The sequence below is a fragment of the Palaemon carinicauda genome, chromosome 24 (assembly GCF_036898095.1).
Source record: "Palaemon carinicauda isolate YSFRI2023 chromosome 24, ASM3689809v2, whole genome shotgun sequence".
In the NCBI taxonomy this organism is placed as follows: domain Eukaryota; kingdom Metazoa; phylum Arthropoda; class Malacostraca; order Decapoda; family Palaemonidae; genus Palaemon; species Palaemon carinicauda.
Genome location: NC_090748.1, coordinates 76,676,514 through 76,696,472, shown reverse-complemented (window position 1 = coordinate 76,696,472; position 19,959 = coordinate 76,676,514). Strand labels below are relative to the sequence as shown.

At 35.3% G+C, this 19,959-nt stretch overlaps 1 protein-coding gene across 1 annotated transcript in view; it reads left to right on the top strand.

Moving 5' to 3' along the window:
• tweek (transmembrane protein KIAA1109 homolog tweek) overlaps positions 1–19,959 on the top strand; it is a 789,520-nt gene that overhangs the window by 418,421 nt on the left and 351,140 nt on the right. Inside the window, 1 exon segment of the mRNA XM_068348609.1 lies at positions 4,980–5,148. Within this exon segment, the coding sequence (XP_068204710.1) occupies positions 4,980–5,148 (169 nt within the window).

The window sequence follows — 19,959 nt, the reverse complement described above, 5'->3', positions numbered from 1 at the left end:
GGCCAGTGTCGAAGACTAGTTTATTGATATTAAAATTATTTCAAGTATATGGAAAGTGTTACGTAAATATAGGCAAGGGTCCTTGAATATTAAATGTTGTAAGCCTGTCATTAGAATTGGAAATAAAGGTACACAGTCATGATAGTTCCAGTCTAGAAACTACAAAACCATGTTTGATATGAGCCCCATACTGTTTGCTAATTATATGATTCACTAAGAAAAATGCCCAGCCACAAACTGATAGGTAACCTTTTACCAGATAAGCTTTTTTTATTCAATCCTAATTTCAATTTATTCACCTGTGACACCTTTAATAAATGAAGCTTCTAGCATTTAGAGTCACAGATTGTATCACATAATTTTGAGCAGACATACACTCAATTTAGCTCACTTTTCTTAGCATTCTCATGTATACTTAGTAAGCATTTTTTTTATGTCAGCATTGCAGTATACTGTATCATATTTTGCTATTTTCTTGTATCAAAGTGTGCACCACACATTAATCAGTGTTGTAGACTATTTGACCTTTGTGCCTAAACCAACTGTATATGCATGCATTCTAGGTCAACTGAAAATATTATTTCATGTATTCATGAAACTTTACAAAATTAAGTCATATCTATAGTGATCTTTTTCCTTGGTTTAATTCTCACCTGCCAGATAATCTGGGTTTTATTAATATTTTTACAAGGCAGATGAAATTATGGGGGTAGACATTGGATTTAGAGTAGCAAAAGGCTTAACTGTACATAATAATTTCCTTATCAGGGAGGTACTAGAAACAAATTAATTAATGCTTGTTTGAAGTTATTTTGTTGTTCATAAAGTTGTTCTCTGTGCATTAATCTTGATTATTTACACATGACATGGTTACTCTGCAGTTGTTTTATTTTTAGTTTGGATTAACTAAAAATTATTTTTTTTTAACTTTTCATAATTCAAGTTTTGTTCCAACTTCTTATCTTAGCCTCAAAGTGAAGATTTGCTCCGAAAGATGATTTACTTTAATAGGGTCCTCATACACAATAAATGTCAGAAATATATTACCTTCTGTGAGTTGCTAATAGAATGGGTGACTGAAAGCTTCTTGCATATCCTTTGCATAGGAGTACAAAGGAAAAGAAGATGCTTGTTCTTAGTTAAAAGTTTTAAGTTTCTTATGTCTGAAGTTCAAGATATCAAGATGATGATGATAATGAATAATAATTGGACAATATTTTTAAATCAGAGATGTACATGATGCTCCCTGCTTTGTATTAATTTTGTGTGGTACCTGTGAATCATCTTTTATTCGTTATAATCGATATCATTTACTCTTTTATCTTTGAAGACTAGTACAGTGCTCATAATAGTAAATATCCAGTGAATCAATTGCTTCTTATCATTTTGGCTTTACATGACTGCAGTATTATATTTGCTGTTCACTGCGCTTTTGATCTCTTTTAGACCTTTCTTAGGTTTCATGTTCTATTCATTATTAGACTTTCATTGATAATTTCATTGGTAGATTTTGGAAATACTGTATGGTGTAATTAGCACTGCTTCATTTAGCTAATTATATTGAGGGTAGTAAAAGTATTTTATATATTTATATACAAGTGTTTTCTTTCTTATTGATTGGTTACATGTGACCAGCCAAAGAATTTCTGTTTAATGTTCAACTTTTATTGAATATTGACTAATTTGATAAGCTACAATTCAACAGTACAGATTTTAAAAGCTTATGTACCTACGCAAATGGCAGATTTCTTATTTTTTATGTCAGTAGATATCAGGTTAAAGAGGGATAAGTTCAGAGATGATGATTGATTAGTGAAGTAATTGTTGAAGTTTCTTGAGCAAATCTGCCGAAGGATAAAGTTCCCTTGCTTATTTGCATTGACATTATTGCCTAAAAGGTTAACCCTTTTACCCCCAAAGGACGTACTGGTACGTTTCACAAAAGCCATCCCTTTACCCCCATGGATGTACCGGTACGTCCTTCCAAAAAAAATGCTATAAAATTTTTTTTTCATATTTTTGATAATTTTTTGAGAAAATTCAGGCATTTTCCAAGAGAATGAGACCAACCTGACCTCTCTATGACAAAAATTAAGGCTGTTAGAGTAATTTAAAAAAAATATACTGCAAAATGTGCTGGGAAAAAAATAACCCCCTGGGGGTTAAGGGTTGGAAATTTCCAAATAGCCTGGGGGTTAAAGGGTTAATAAATCATTAGTGAACCCAAAGATTGAACTGTCTCACTTTAGTAATAAAGAAGGCATTAGAAAATGCCAAAATTATTATGTTAAATGATATTAAGCTGAACAAATCATTCTTCATCTAAACATTCGTTACCCCAAAAAACCAGTTAAGTAATCTTGAATGTAGATCTTATGCAAGTGGAAAATCCCTATGATACTTCGATTATTAGTCGGGACCATTTCTTAAAATCTGGTCTATAAATAATGGACTGTAACCTATTAGGATACCTGTGCATCTCTTATGACTGCTATTCAAATCACACAATTTCAAGAATAGCTCATTTCTTTTGGCCCTTCCATAAGCCCTAAATTTGATATTTGACATTTGCGATGCTTTCCAACCTGCTGACCTTCCATTTTCTATCTTCATTCTTCTCATGTCATTCCAGCATACTTAATTTTCTTGGTATAAAAGTAGAATATACCAGCAACTAGAATCAATTTGAAAACATTAAATTCATGAGATTTCTATGTGAAAAGGCAGTTTCTGCTCCATCAATTAAGGGTCATAGATCTATGTTGAATTTAGAATTGCAACATGTTGGTTTGAGTTTAGCTACCCATGTTTTGATAAAAGATGCTACAGTATTTGATTCATTTATTATTGAAAAGCCTCCTGCTCAATATACAATTACAGTACTGTTGATAAATTGAACTGTTATACTAAGTTATTTGAGAGATCCTCAGTTTGAACCTGTAGATAATCAGAAGTTTAATAATAAGGTTACTCATTTCTATATTCACCTGCCATACATATTTCTTCTCTCTTCAAGATGGTTAAATGTCAATCTCTACCCTTTAATTGAAAAAAATTAATGTTTTCTCTCCTTGTAATTGCCCTGCTACTTTAGTTTAGATTTAGGTTCATATGGCAGAGTATGGCAATGCTTCCACATTGGTAAATCATAACTCTGTCTTTCAGTTTTCTCTTCAACAGACATTCACCCTAATGTGTTTGCCAATGCTTCATATTTTATTTTTGTGTTAGGAAGTTTTTATAGAAACCCAATTTAATTTTTATAGTAAAAGGAATGTCTTCTTCTGGCTTTGCAATGTTTTCTTATGAAAGCTTTTCAAGGGATTCATTGTAGGACAATAATGATACCTATTTCCTTTGCGTTATGTGCCAGGGGGAAACTTGGGATTTGAATAACCATTGTCAAGAATGCAGTTCCTCTCGGTTCCTGTAATGTAGGAATATCTTCAATTAGAAAATGTATATGTAAAAGATACTTTCTTTGGAGACAAACCTTGAGATAATCTAGAACTATGAGGCTGGCTTAAAGTCAAGTGTGATCGCTAAGGAATAGTACTGAAGTCCGTTGACGATAAGCATGATCCTTAAGTAGAAGAAAGTCATCAAGGCAGCAACACCTACTAGGGGTGTGACTGTCTTTTCTAGTAAGAGGAGCCACATTTTTGATGAAATGGAGAGACTCTTTCTCCTCTTGATTAAGGACAAGGTAATCGCTGGAGACATGATCACTGAGACGATAATCTGCCACAAGGCCAGCGCCTTTTTCAGTAATCTCGTGCATGCTCAGACCGAAGACGACACAGGATAAGCAGCATCGCAGCAGGCATCTCCATAGTTCAAGGCATCATGCGGTTGGTTTAAAGAGACAGTTTGATATTTATTTGATGGGGCGGCATGGAGAGGCTGCCAGCTTGTACTCAAAAGTGATCGAAGCCTTTGTTAAGACGTTTGACGATTTGACTATCCAGGAAGGCTATAGTCTTCAGCAAGTTTTTAATTGTGATGAAACTGGGCTTTTTTGGAAGAAAATACCTATTGAATGTACATTACGGCTGAAGAGAAGCTGCCCAGGCATAAGCCTCTGAAGGAAAGGCATACACTTCACTCTGTTCAAACACCATTAGGTATTGTAAGGTCAAGCCCCTAGTGATGTATCATTCAGAGACTCCTCAAGCCTCAAGTCCCACAAAGTGATCTAGGAGAAGCTTCCAGTGATGTGGAGGGCTAATGCAAAAGCTTGGGTTAATGAGACTATTGTTTGTTGAGTAGGTAAACCTCTGTTTCAGTCCAACTGTAAAAAAATGTTTGGAAGAGAAGAGCCTCCCTCTGAATTGTCTGCTGGTGTTGCACAACACTCCACCTCACCCTTCTGGCCACGAGGAAGATATCCTTCAGGAGTATTCCTTTATCAAGATTCTCTACCTTCTGAAACATCAACTTGTTTTATACATGCCCCTTACTGGTTCTACATTGTTACCATGTTTTAAATGCGTTGCCTAATATTTTATACATCATTATAAGTGATGTATTTTAATCAGTAAATTTTTCTAACTGAAGATTTTTTGATGCTTGAAAAAATTTATAACAAGTTTTAGAATTCTTGTGGTAAGCAAAAGCTATGTTGATTATGGATATTTAGTATGTGAAAGTGAACTTGAGTATAAAAATGTCAGCTCTTAAGTACTTCATAAAGAATGACAAGTCACCATTTAGAGTAGGTATAGAAAATTTGTAATTGATTGAGAATGATAAAAACATTGATGTATTGTGTGTACTAAACGTTATGGTAAGTTGAGGGAAAATTACTGTTTAATCTTATTGCAGAAATAAAGATAATGTTAATTTTCATTGTACTGTATTTAATTTTGTGAAATGTCTCATCTGGTTTTTAAGTAATGAATAAGTTGATGGGAAAAGTCTTAAAAAATTATTGTGATATTAAATATATCTGTTAATTTTTGTTTTTTTTTTTTTCTCAGAAGCAGATGACAGTTGTACCAATGGAGGTGAAGATGTAACAGAAGGGATTATGAGCTCCAACTCCACTCAGCTTCCACCGCGACGTTCTCTTCCTTCTTATCCTCCTCGCTCATCGAGAGCATCAGTTGTATTGCCCATCTTTAACTCTGCATTCGAGTCTCCCGCAAGGTAAAAGAATTTATATGTTTTGCCGTTCTATTTCCCCTTCTTGTTGATGCTTTTTTATTGCATTGTATGCTTTTTTTCAATTAGGTAAGAGCATGAAAGCAAGTCTTTAAAGCCATAGTTTTAAAACTTGAATGCCTTGCGTAATGATAATTCAAGGCTGAGTATCGATCTGTTTATAATCTTTTAACTATTAACCAGTATCTTCTTATGAAGTGCAATGTATGTAATTTATTCAGGCTTTGTTCCTTACAAAAAAGGAATTTTGACAAAGGAAAAATCTATTTTGGAAGGTTCATTGTGGTCTCCAAGTACTCCTTTGTGGAAGACTAGAAGAGTGAATCCCTAACAAAGCAAAAAATAAACAACCTGCATGGCCAGTGTATCAGCATACATAGTACGGATTCAGTTACCCATGAATTCTGGCTATACTGAACTTGTCTAAGTACCTCTTATACTGAAAGATGTCAGACAACCGCTTGCACGTCATCACCAATGCTAATACTTATAGAGTACTGTGATACTGGAGACAATAGTACCAAGGCAATAGTTTGCCCTCAATTACTATCTTCTATAGTCTGGTTAAGACTCATATCCCTCTCTTCTATACATGTAGCTAGGGAGAAGGGGGATGGTTTGGAGACTACACAGCACTTCTCAAAACTAAGTTTTTCCTTTATCGAGGTTAATGTGATGTGTGGTCTCCAGGAACCAATACCAGAGAAACATTAGAGTAGACTCATGTACCAAAAGGGACAATCATCTACAACTAAGCAAACAGTTATTGTGTATCCGGGTGAGAATAAAATGACACGTTTGATGCTCACCTCATAAAAAAGGTACCCGGGGAGAGAGCTAAATGTCTGTCATGGTGCTTTGTTTAGGGACCAGGATGAAAGGTTTCCTCTTTGCACAAGTTTCCTCCCATAGGTGCCACAAATAAGGTGAGCACTACACATGCATGTTTTATGGTTTATATTTTTTCAGGTAGTATCTTATAATCACATTATGACCAGACCAACCCGTTGTCTTGAAATTGCTTATTGGCAAAGGGGGCCAATAAGGAAACAATTTTTCTGAAAAAGGTTTTAGGGTTGGAGGAAAAATCTGTGATTCATGTGCAACAAGTAATACACATACAAAAAAGAAGTTTGTCCTATCTTCTTTTTCTTCTACATTGCAACCACCATTGGACCAAAACGTTGTTGAATGTAACAAGCTAATTTCAAGTCTTATTATCATTCCATTAATATATTTCCTATTTTTATGTCATTGTCAACCTTAACAAAAGCCATTGAATTTAAATATACAATTTTCACCCTTATGTGAACCCATTGTATTAATCCTTCCTCCACTCCCATCACATTGGTGATCTACGGAATGCCCCAAACACCCAGCCCGCCTACCAGCTCAGCTTGCTGTATGCCTTATCCTCCAACGATGACCACCATCAACTCTGACTCATCTATCCATGCTGCCACAGTAACACCCTTGCCATTAGAGATGCGTTGGCCCGTTTTTTAGTTGACTATAAAGCCTACCCTGAAATTTTAGAAATTTTTTCCTGAAAGAATTTGTGTTGTGGAAGAAGTTTGGAAGTTCACGGCTAGCCCAGGCCTTTTGAGACTGCTCTGTTCCCACTGAGAAAAGGTTCATTGCTCTTTGAAACAGAAACAACCCCTGACATGATATTCATTGCTGAGGTTTTTAGCCTCTGCAAAAGGAACCAACACCCTGGCCTTTTTTCAGCTACCTTTAGTGCTCTTATTTCTGAAAGCTGGGGTTCTGTCTAAGTTAAAGGTTGAGAAAGTTGCCTTTTATCTTCCCAAGGAAACTTGTTTGCTGTCAGGAGTGGTTTGGGTTGAGGGTGTAATGCAGGTGGCCTCTTTGCAGGTTGTCTGATGAACTGTTATCCTACAGTCCTCAGCAAGTCTTTAATTGTGATGAAACTGGGCTTTTTTGGTAGAAAATACCTATTGAATGTACATTACGGGTGAAGAAAAACTGCCCAGGCATAAGCCTGTGAAGGAAAGGCTTACCCTTCACTCTGTTTAAACACCAGTGGGTATTGTAAGGTCAAGCCCCTAGTGATGTATCATTCGGAGACTCCTCAAGCCTTCAAGTCCCACAAAGTGATCAAGGAGAAGCTTCCAGTGATGTGGAGGGCTAATGCAAAAGCTTTGGTGTTGCTGCCCTCAGACTTTCTTCTGCTTAAGGATCATGTTTATCGGCGACGGATTTCAGCACTCTTCTCTTTACTGGAAGGGATTGAAAGCTTTTTTTCACTTCCGTGGAAGGAAAGTGTTAACTGTTAGGGCATTAGCCCTATCCACTAAGGATTGAAGAAAGACAGATTCACATAGAGGATTGCTGCAGAGGGACTTTTCCACTTGTACCTTCTAGATATCAAAATCAGTCTTACCTCAAATTTTGTTTTGGCAAAGGCCTGTAAAGCATCATAAGTAAACGTGCACAACAACTTTACAGGGTATATTTAAAGGTTTTATTGGACAACTGCAATTATTTCTGTGAACCTTCCTTGGTTCTTTAGATACTGAATTTAATCAACAGTTACTATTAGAATGTTAAAATTTTCCTTTTTCTTTCCCTTTAGTGAATATGTGCCCTTAGTAAAGGAATGGAACATTCTAGCAGTTAGTGGTAAGAAGTCCAGAACTGACATGCTAAAGTCTCTTTGTCCTTTAAATGTCTTCACTGTTTAAGTTCAGAAGTTCTCTTGTTTGTTTACCTATTACTGTGCATTAAGATGTCTTCCCTTGGATTTGTTAGCAATTACTGTATGAAGTGTTCGTAAGAATTGTTCCAATGGTTACCAATCAAGTTAAAAGTTCAAAGTGCAGAAGAAAACTGCTTTAAGTTCAGGGGGATATCCAGGCAAGACTAGGTTAGTTGATCAAAGCAGGGACAGCAATGGTTATGCCCCCTCCATCTTTAGATAATTACCATAATAAGCCAATTTTCAATCGTGATTAGCTTCAAAAGCTCTTTACATCACTAACTTCTATATTGAAATTCAGAAGTCAAGAGAAATTCTCTCTTGAAAGCAAAAATTATAATCATAGAAAGCTTACCTAATTTCTCAAGTCCAGTCTATGGTTAATAGTGTTTCTTTCAGTACTGATTTGAAAGCCTCTCAGAGCTTGGCATTCTTCATTAACTTTAGACCTTTCCACTGCTAATCCCTTGCTTTCCTGCAATCCTAGTTGCTCTATTTGACAACTAGATTGTGAGGTAGAACAAGTTGGTCGTCTAGATCCTGATATCCCTCCCTTAGTTCTTATGCAATCTCTTAATACAGATGTGGATAGTGTGGTATATCTTATGATTCCCTTAAATCCTGGTAGAGTGTATGGAAGTTTCAATAAAAGTTGATTGTTTGAATCATTTTTGAAATGACGGTGTGCTCCATCTAGCTTGGAAACTCACCTAACTCTAGCAAGGTAAATGTAATCGCTTGTGCATCTACTGCCAAAATGAGTTCTCTGCACATGTGCAACAGCCCTCGTATTCTATTTGTAAACAAACTAGGACATCAGCTGATGTTTCCTTGGTTCAAACTGTTGTCCGGGAAGAAGAAGAGGAAGAAAAAAAGTGAGACATTATCCCCTTTGGAACCTTACATGACTTTATTGCTGAGAAATACCCTTATAATCTCGGGTAAGTTTGGAATCCTTTTGTTCTTCCAAATCTGCAAAAATAGACATATCCAAGACGGTTTATACACCTCAGTTCTTTTCAAGGTGGATAGGGTAGATCTATTGATCCCTCAAATTAAGAAAAATGCTAGCAATTCCAGTTCTCATTTAGTTCTTGAGCCTTCTATCTTTTATTTGTATACCTTGCTCTCCCCTAGCACTGACAACAACCTGTTAAAATTTGCCTTTACATGCATTAGTCTGTTTGAACTTTTGTGATATTCTTGCTCAGAACTGCTTGTATATAAGCTCATTAATTGTTGAAATAAAGTTAGTTGCATTTATTTCGTCTTTCTGTTATAACGTAACAGCAACCTCGCACAGCATAGATGTGCCGTTTACCATGACTGTTTCTTTATGCTGGAAGAAAAATGAGGATTTGAAAATCTCAGCATTTGAGTTTGGATAATTCTAATCAATTGCCTTATATTGTCTCAAATTTCAAGTTGATTTCCAATCTTGACCTCATGCTTATGCCTCATAAACAAAAATATTTGAATTCAAGTTTTACAAGTTGATTGACTAAAGAGATGCTGTTTGTGGGTAATCAAGTACAGTAGGGAGTATTCTTAATCCCTTACCTACGCAGATTATATAATAGGGGTTATATTTAGTCTCTTACAATAAAAATTTGCAATACATCAGGATTTAAATTTGATTTTAAATTATCTAATCTGCTCAGATAAAAGTGTCTCAGATGAGACATCCACTTCATTATCAGCCTTTGTGTGTTTTGTGATTAAGAGAAGAGAGCCGGTATGTGCCTCTACGGTAAGGTCATTCTTTGAGAAAGTGGCGTTATTTCTTTCCCAATTATGGGGCCTGTGTTAGACATGGTAAAAATTATTATAGTGTTAACCGAATAGAGAGCAGAACTCAAACTGATGTCTTGGTTAGTTTCTAGAAATACTAATTTTAAATATGTAACTTCCCTGGTAGTTACATATACATAGCTTAAATCCCGCGTTTCATCGCGCATGATTTAAGCTATATATATGTAACTACCAGGTAAGTATATTTAAAAATTAATTTTATAATAAAAATAGCATGTTTCTGCATTTGTATCAAATGCTTCAACCTCAGAACTGTCAGCAAGGAGTCCCTCATTCCAGTGATAGAGCATCAGGAATTTTTTATTGTAAATGTTCAGGAAGGGTTGTCAACTGGACTTGTAAAACCTTATTGATGAACAGTATGATGGTTCTTCCCAGCAAATTTCATTAGGGGGAAGGCATTTCCGTTTCTCCCCCTTTAGGACAACTTGCATCCCTATCCATGAATGCTAAATGTGGTCAAAGTAGGTTACCGAATTCCCTCAATCATCCTTCGTCAAACAAACCAATTCTGTATCTGAGCTATGTTACAAATACAGCAAAGCTCAGATGTTAAAACTAGGAATTGTGAACCTTAAGATGAAGAATGTAATAGAAGAAATCATAGAGGGGTTTTACAACAAGATATCCCTTGCCCAAAAAATGTCTGGGTGTTGGAGGACATCTCTAGATATATTGCCCTCAACAAGTTCACAGTGCTCTGAAAGTTTTCGATGGAAATGCCCGCTATAGTTCTCGGGGTAGTCAAGGAAAAAGATAGGAAGTTTTTAATCAACCTCTCAGATGCATAAATTATACATAATGAATAATTTTGATTGAAGGAAATATCTTCATTTTGTCAACGGGTTAAAGGTTCACCACTTCAGATTCCTATGTTTATGACTCAGGATGGACCCTCAGGTATTCACCAGAATGATGGCCCCTATCCTATGTAATGGTTAAGTTCCTGGGACTAAGAGTTCTTTTGTACCTGGAGGATTTGGCTAATTCTGGAATTTAGATATGGTTTTACATTATTTAAAAGGGCCAAATTTTCAACCTTTAGAAAATATTTCTCCAAAAATCACACAGGTAAACTACTTTTCCTGTTGGGATTAGCTTCAGTTAAACACACAATTGAACTCCAAGTGCTGTCTGTCAAAGTAGGTTTTGAGGAACACAGGAGGATTTTGCCCTTTTTGTCTTCCTTCAGAGGCAAAATTTATTTTAAGGCTGAGTTTGCATCAATTTTTTCACATCCCTTCTCTGAAAAGGGATGAATACATTTCACTAGAAAACAGGGTTCATTGTCCAGCAAGAGCTAGTCAGTATTATTTGGACAAAACTACAGGTATTAGGGGTAGTGTCCCTATTCTGTTTTGTGGGATTAGGGTCGCTAATCATGCATTGACCAAAAATGTGCCTTTCCTAGTTTAAAGTTTGGCTTTTGAACTTCTCAAGGAGTTATTTCCAGATCTAATCAAAAGTAAAAGTACATGATATTAGGAGTGCAGGTACTTTCCATAGTTTTTAAAATTCTTTCTTTGGCTTACGTAGTTTCTTTTCACTAAATATTATCTTAAAACAGTCTTGGTTTACTTATGAAAATTGTTGGGCTATAGGCCCCATGGGGGTCGCAGAGGACATGGCCTAGTTAATTTTGAGTTTAGATAATTCATAACTCTTATATATATGTGTATAAGGGCTTTTCATTTAATACTGTGATATATTTGGAATCAATCAAAAGTGTCAGTCTGGAATTTTGATTAGCTTTAGTATACAATCTGGAGTCCCATATTCCAAACTGTATTTTAAAATGGTTTGTTGGAAGTTATCTAGACAAGGTAGTAAATCTTAACCACAGTTTAATGCTTTTACTTAAAATTGTCTTTTCTCTTTTCTTCGGGGGTGTCTCACCTCCGACAGAGGTTGGGAGTCAGCAATATGAAAATTGGGAAGTTGACAGAACTAAACAGAATTATATTAATGACATTTATTTCAATACTCATGTGATGTTCATATACATGCCCACCCTCCCCCTCCTCTCCACTGACTTGTGTTATCAAGAGGATAGGGATCATTTTGCCTCCCAAACCTTAAAGGACAAAGAGAAACTGGCGCATCATTTCTGAGCTTCTTTGCACTTACCACTAGAATGATCGATTTCTTTACTAAGGGCATGTTTTTATTGAAAGGAAAGAAAATGGGAAAATATAGAATTTGAATTTTTTAAAATGTCGAATAAACCAATCTTCCAGAGAAGAAACAATATGAACATTAGGTGAGTATAGGTATAAAAATATTTTATTGGAATTCCATATTTTACTTCCCATTGGGATTTGAACCCAAATCTCTTGATATGAAAGGCAAGGTCTCCATCAATCATTCTGTCACAGGCTCTTGTAAAATATTTAAAACAGAAGAGGCAAAGAAGCAGTAAATTGCTTTAACCTAAACACTTCCATATAGTCACAAAAATGTAGACTGTAAAGGTGTGAATATGCCTGTAACTGTTAAAGAATGTAATTTACTTAGCCTCAGAATTAGGCTAAAACTCACAAAAAATGAGTAGGCGATAAGATAATGGATCTAAACGCTTATCAAACTGACATGAAGGAAGTCAGAAGTTGCACTGCGACAGGCGCCGAAAAATGCTGACAATTCTATGGTTTGCTAGTCTAAAACTGATAACCACTACTTGGAATCTGTTAGCAATATGGAAACCATGTCAATACTCATAGGCAGTAAAAAGGTTAATTTTTAAAACTAAACTCTTCCCATGCTGTCGGGAGAAAACAAAATTAAATGAATCATACAGCAAATAACAAAACTCAAAGTATAAATATCCAGAGAAGAATAATTCAGTTCACTTATGACGTTAACATAACAAATAAAAAAATCATAAGTTAATCAACCGTATTCAACTTGTAATTTGAGGAGAATGTCCAAACGTTCTAGCTCTAGGTTTGGTCTAACTGCTTGTATGACTAAGAATAAAAGATAGTTGTCGAGCACAAACAAGACCACAGGTACTATTGTCCTCAGTATCAGCATTGGTTCACTCAATAGAGCCTGAATCCATGGGTCTCCCATATACTCACTGAGTCCATGCTATGCATGTTCATACACTGGCACTGGAGCAGGAAAGACCATATTTTGGTATTTTTTTTCATCGTACTGGAAAGTTCTTGGGAGATTACACAGTACATTAACCTAAAAAAGGAAGTAAATTTGTATTATCTTCTAGTGGTAAACTGGGATTTGTGATTGTCATTTACTTTAAACTTGTGAAATTTCCTTACATTTTTTATAAACTGTTGATGTTTTAGACTATTGAAATAAGATTGGAATGTCTCATTCTCAATAGTGACCTGTAGATTTATCACTTATGTGCTAGGTCATGGGAAATACCAAAATACTTTCCTAGAAGAAAGTATATCTAAAAAACTTAGGTATTTTAGATTGGTTATATTATTAAATGTACTTCTAAGTTATTTTCTTGACTTTTAATATATATATATATATATATATATATATATATATATATATATATATATATACATATATATATATATATATATATATATATATATATATATATATATATATATATGTATATATATATATATATATATATATATATATATATATATATATATATGTGTATATATATATATATATATATATATATATATATATATATATATATATATGAATATATATATATATATATATATATATATATATATATATATATATATATATATATATATATATATTCCTATGTTATCTTGAAATGCTTGAAATGGCAGTTCATTACAATAGAAAATACTGTAACTAATAATGGGCTTATATATTTGCCAGATATGATTTTCTTGGAAATAAATGTATTTTGTATTGAAAATACATATAATCAAAATTCATAGTAAATTCAGAATCATTGCTTTCAATTACAAAGGAAATTATAAATTTAGATAAGACCTGTGAAATTGTAATGGAAAGTGAACATTGATAAGGTAAGTAGTTAATGGGTAATTATTATTTCCTCACAGTACTTGTTGGTAAACACTGCTGGGTCTTGCAGTATATTTACTAATGAGAGGTTTTATTGAAATATTTGTACCTTACCAAAAAAAGTGTTTTTTTTTTTTTTTTTTTTTTTTTTTCCTGCAACACATGTAGTTTGTACTTTCAGAAGAGTACTGTAATTGGGAATGCACTTCTTACCCTCACTGTTTTTTTCAAGTTGTTTCGTAACATTTTGTTATGCATTCTTGAATTGGAGCTGTTAAGACCAAAAAAATACGCAAAATTTTTAAAAAGTATCCCTGCCAAAAACAATTATGAATTTAGTAGTAGATTATTGTAGTTGAGTGAAGAGTAGCATGAACGTATCTTAGGATATATTTCACGTATCTTCTCTTTTGAACTAGCCTTTGTACAAAGGATAAATGAGGCCATACATTAGTATGATAATTGCTAGGACTTAGTATTCACAGATTCCAGGTGCTATAACAAGCAAGGTTGGTCCTTCTATTTTGACCTTTAATTATGCTTTAATTAGTAATTAAGACACCAGGTAATTCTAGATGTATCATACTCTTGTAAGATATATATAAAATCTGAAGCAGGTTATAACATAAATTTGAGTGATCATTTGCATTTTACTGTTATTGGTCTGTTACCTAATGAAGAAAAGTCTGTAAATATTAGGTGGAATCCTACATGTAGGTCACATTGCAAATATCACTGAAATAAGGCTTCTCAACCTCCATTAAAAAAGAAAATTATCTCTTATCTCTCAGTACCCTAACCAAGTCATCAATGTGCTCCGTTATGTGACTCACCACTCATGGCAGACTTCAAAATAGCAATGAATTGATAAAAGAAGGTTTGCCTAAGTTGAAACATTTACCGTGCTTTTGATAAATCAATCTTTGTTAGTACAGTAGTAACATGCTGGCCCTTCATTTGCATGGACAACAGAATGAGTTTCCCGTCGGACTGTGAGTCAAAGCTACTTACTAGGGAGGTTATTACTATACTGTGATTAGGAACCATGATGGGGGTTTGGACTTGTCAAGCTGACATTCTGATGAGCATCTCTTCAAATGGAGTTGGAACTGAAACCTGACACCTTGAAAACCTTTTAAAAACTTTGCTACTGTACATATGATACATACAGTACTGTATTATATATTATATATTACTACAATCTGTGAGTGTAGTTAGAAAAATGTATGGTAGAGTAATGATTAATAGGATTAAGGATAAAACAGAGAACGCAATCTTAGAAGTACAGGGTGGTTTTAGAAGAGGTAGGGGAAGTATGAATCAGATTTTTACAGTAAGGCAGATATGCGAGAAATATTTAGCAAAAAGTAAGGTGTATGTTGCGTTTATGGATCTGGAGAAAGCGTATGATAGAGTTGATAGGGAAGCAATGTGGAATGTGATGAGGCTATATGGAGTTGTTGGAAGGTTGTTGCAAGCAGTGAAAAGATTCTACAAAGGTAGTAAAGCATGTGTTAGAATAGGAAATGAAGTGAGTGATTGGTTTCCGGTGAGAGCGGGGCTGAGACAGGGATGTGTGATGTCGCCATGGTTGTTTAACTTGTATGTTGATGGAGTGGTGAGAGAGGTGAATGCTCGAGTGCTTGGACAAGGATTAAAACTGGTAGACGAGAATGACCATGAATGGGAGGTAAATCAGTTGTTGTTTGCGGATGATACTATACTGGTTGCAGACACAGAAGAGAAGCTTGGCCGATTAGTGACAGAATTTGGAAGAGTGTGTGAGAGAAGGAAGTTGAGAGTTAATGTGGGTAAGAGTAGGGTTATGAGATGTACGAGAAGGGAAGGTGGTGCAAGGTTAAATGTCATGTTGAATGGAGAGTTACTTGAGGAGGTGGATCAGTTTAAGTACTTGGGGTCTGTTGTTACAGCAAATGGCGGAGTGGAAGCAGATGTATGTCGAAGAGTGATGGAAGGTTGCAAAGTGTTGGGGGCAGTTAAGGGAGTAGTAAAAAATAGAGGGTCGGGCATGAATGTAAAGAGAGTTCTATATGAGAAAGTGATTGTACCAACTGTGATGTATGGATCGGAGTTGTGGGGAATGAAAGTGATGGAGAGACAGAAATTGAATGTGTTTGAGATGAAGTGTCTAAGGAGTATGGCGGTGTATCTCGAGTAGATAGGGTTAGGAACGAAGTGGTGAGAGTGAGAATGGGCGTAAGAAATGAGTTAGCAGCTAGAGTGGATATAAATGTGTTGAGGTGGTTTGGCCATGTTGAGATGATGGAAAATGGCTGTCTGCTAAAGAAGATGATGAATGCAAGAGTTGATGGGAGAAGTACAAGAGGAAGGCCAAGGTTTGGGTGGATGGATGGAGTGAAGAAAGCTCTGGGTGATAGGAGGATAGATGTGAGAGAGGCAAGAGAGCGTGCTAGAAATAGGAATGAATGGCGAGCGATTGTGACGCAGTTCCGGTAGGCCCTGCTGCTTCCTCCGGTGCCTTAGATGACCGCGGAGGTAGCAGCAGTAGGGGATTCAGCATTATGAAGCTTCATCTGTGGTGGATAATGTGGGAGGTTGGGCTGTGGCCCCCTAGCAGCACCAGCTGAACTCGGTTGAGTCCCTTGTCAAGCTGGGAGGAACGTAGAGAGTAGAGGTCGCCTTTTTGTTTTTGTTTCATTTGTTGATGTCGGCTGCCCCCCAAAATTGGGGGAAGTGCCCTGGTATATGTATGTATGTGTATGTACAATCTGTGATCTGTTATTGAACTGGTGCCACTTTTTCTTCCTGTCAAAGGCTGAGAGGTATCTGCAACAGATGGGGTTTCATTTCAAGGTCTGGCTGACCCTTGACAATGCTCCCTGACATCAACAATCTGTGCAGATTCCCCATGATTATAGAAAGGTCATTATCTTTTCTCCCAACACCACGACATTTAACCAGCAGATGGACCAGGGTCTTATTAGGAACTTGAAAGTCCTTTATAGCTAATGTATGATGGCCAGACTCCAATCAGTAATACTGACCTGGAAGTTCTGCAATATTTGAACATTTTCCCCTGCCTCCTTTTGGAGCTGTACTTAGGAAATACCTGCTGGAAATGTATAACCTAATTTTTTGGAAGTTTTTGTTTAGAACATGTTCAACTAAACCCCCTGTAGTAGACCTAAAGAGTGACAGTAAGTTGGCAAGGAAAGATTTGCCAAAGCACAGTAAATCTTTCAGCTTTGGCAAACCTTATACCAGCAGTGCCTTGGCAAGATCAGTGTGTACTGTATTCTTATTACCAGAAGGGGAGCAATGGATTGCAGATTTGCACGATTAGCTGATATCTCTGCTACCTAATCTCCATTAATGACAAAGCCTGACTGTACCTGGAAAGATGCAAAAAATACTTAAATAAACCTTTACCAAAACTAAAGTATAATAATATACAACTACTTGAGAAGGAAATGTTATGGTACAATTGAAAATGCTAACCAAAATTTCACAGTGATGGAATTAGTATGCCATCAAGAGGTAAGGTATGAGCCTGAACCATAAAGCCATATCGGGCTACATCAAATAAAATGTACAATTTACAGAAAATTGTTAGATATTCTAAATACTAGTTGGTGCATGAAGGTTAGAGTATATGGGATAGAGAGAGAAAATCTTTATTTTCTATTTAAGGTTGAGAAGCTCACACTTTGTACATGTTAGCAATGTGGCCTACAGGTAACAGTCATCAAAATAGAAATCCTTATTCAGATCTTAGTATTTAATTTGGCACCATTTTTTGGTTACATACTCCATATAATTTTTCATAATATTACTGCTACATTGTATTCAAATCTTTCAAGACTATGGTCCACTATGCAGTACTGAGAAAGCAATTAATTCTAACAGTTTTGCCTTTATTGTAAGGTTAACCACCCCTATGATCCTTCAAGCTTATTCCAGTTTTGACCAAATTATGGAATGAACTTTTAGCTAGCTCATTTTGTAACTTTGATTGCTTTATTTTTAGTTTATTATTATTATTTCACCCCTATACTGTAATTTTTACTTCGGCATGCCTTTTTCCATCATAGGCTGCTTCTGATATTTGTAGCACAGTGCTTTACTAAATATAAGTTTTATTCTTGACTAATATTGATAGTAATAGCAATAAAATGATAATAGTTTATGGTAATGATAATAATGATAATGTATACAGTAAAAACAAATATTATGATGATAATTGTAATGCTAATAATGACACACTTCACTGGTAGAATAAGGTATCTTATATAAGGTGTGCTGAGGGTCCTTATTTTTTCACTGTTAAGGAAATTTGTGAAACCATGGCCCTTACCATTTTCATTAATATAATAGTTTTATTTATTTTAACATAATTCTTATTCAAAGAACATTCAGCCTAATTTTCCTTATACAACTGTGACCACTTTCGAAGTAAAAGGCTATAAGAAATACAGTTCTAGTCTCTTCAATATTCTATACAAACTTTAAACACTTTGAATCATTTAAACAGCCTGTTGAATTATATTTTCTAAATAAATTAGACCATGATTAGGAGTCTCAAATCAAAGATAAACCATACACCAGGAAATTTATGAAACTTAGGTTTAAGCACTAGCTAGACATGAGTGTAGCCTTGTTTATGATTTGTTTATAGCCAAAGTTTAAGTCATAGCAAGGAGCAATAGTGACAGAGTTTAACCAGTATCTATTAAGACCTATTAAATTACAAACTAATAATGACAGGACAATCAAATTAGTATCATTCAAGTTTGGATGGAATACTAAAGTGGTTATGCCTGCCACAAACTTTTATCATTTGATTTTTATATCCACAATAATCAAATGTTTGATTAAAAGTTAGGCTTGTATGCTAATATTAGTTTATTGAGAACTGAAATGAGAATCTATGATGTTTACCTCATTTGAGAAACTAAAGTTTCTAATCACAGTAATTTATCATACTGTTTGGAAGCAACTAGAAGGTCTACCATATACAGTACTCTATGGATACTGTGCTACTATACTGCCACAGTTTTGAAAACACATGTTCTGGATTTTGGTCATTATATCTAGCCAATATAAGATTGGCATATTATGGACGATTACATCAGAGTTAAAAACAAGCTTTCCTTTATTGTCCTTCAAATACTTCCCAAATTATAATCTTATTTTCACCAAAATGTGACCTGTTCTCACTACAACCAAACCCTCTCAAAACACTTATTTATCTTTCACATATACCAATCCTTTCATCATTTCTTTATGCCTCCACATTTTTCATTGTTTCAAGTTCTTTTGACATCACTCACACTGTACATACAATTCATCTGGTACCATCACTTCTTTTTTTCAATACACATATAACATTTACTTTACTTTCGTATCGTAGTGGAATTTTGATAATAAAATGTATTATTTCTTTACTCACACGAGGTTCATCTGGCTACCTTCCTCCTTGAAACTCGCTCACATCAGTATGTATTATGAAAAAATAGTTGTTCTTAAGTGGGTAAAAACAATCATCATGTAATTGGAGTATGAGTTACTGTAGGGTAATGGGGATAGCCCCCCCCCCACCCTTACCAGCTCACTGAGTAGCCACTTTGACTTTGGCCGTGAGGTCGCACAGACATATGCTTTGCGTACCAAACAGCGTATTTAATTTTTTTTTTTTTTTATCTATTCTCAGACTATTTGATTGCTGTTTGCTATTTTGCCCAGGAGTTCCCAGTCATTGGTGCAGAACCTTCATAAGCAAGTTGGCTGTGGGTCCCCATTCTTTGTGGCCTTCTTGCAGTGGTAACGTGTTTGCCTAGCATTCACATAACGGCAGATTGATCCCTGCCCGGAACCTTGAGTTTAGATTTTTTTCTCGGGAGGCCACTCCTCTGCTTGGTTACCACGAAGAGTGGGGTTGACGTTTTGGTGACCATCTATTCTGATGAAACTGGAACTGAAACCAGACACATTTAACTTTCAAGAAATCCAGCCCTTTGGGTAAAGCCATATCTATTAATTATATAATCATCTTTGGACCAAATACCTATTTCCAAAGGCATGAAATGTGTAATATTAATACCAATAGCTAAGCCAGGAAAAGATCCCAGTAATCCAAACAATTACAGACCAGTTTCATCAATTAGTTGTGTTTGCAAATTACTGGAAAAATTAAGAATTATAGACTGAATTGGAGTTTTTATCAACTTCACAATGAGATTCGCAAACAAAATGGTCCACCTTGGACTCTCTTCCACACTTTGAGAATTATA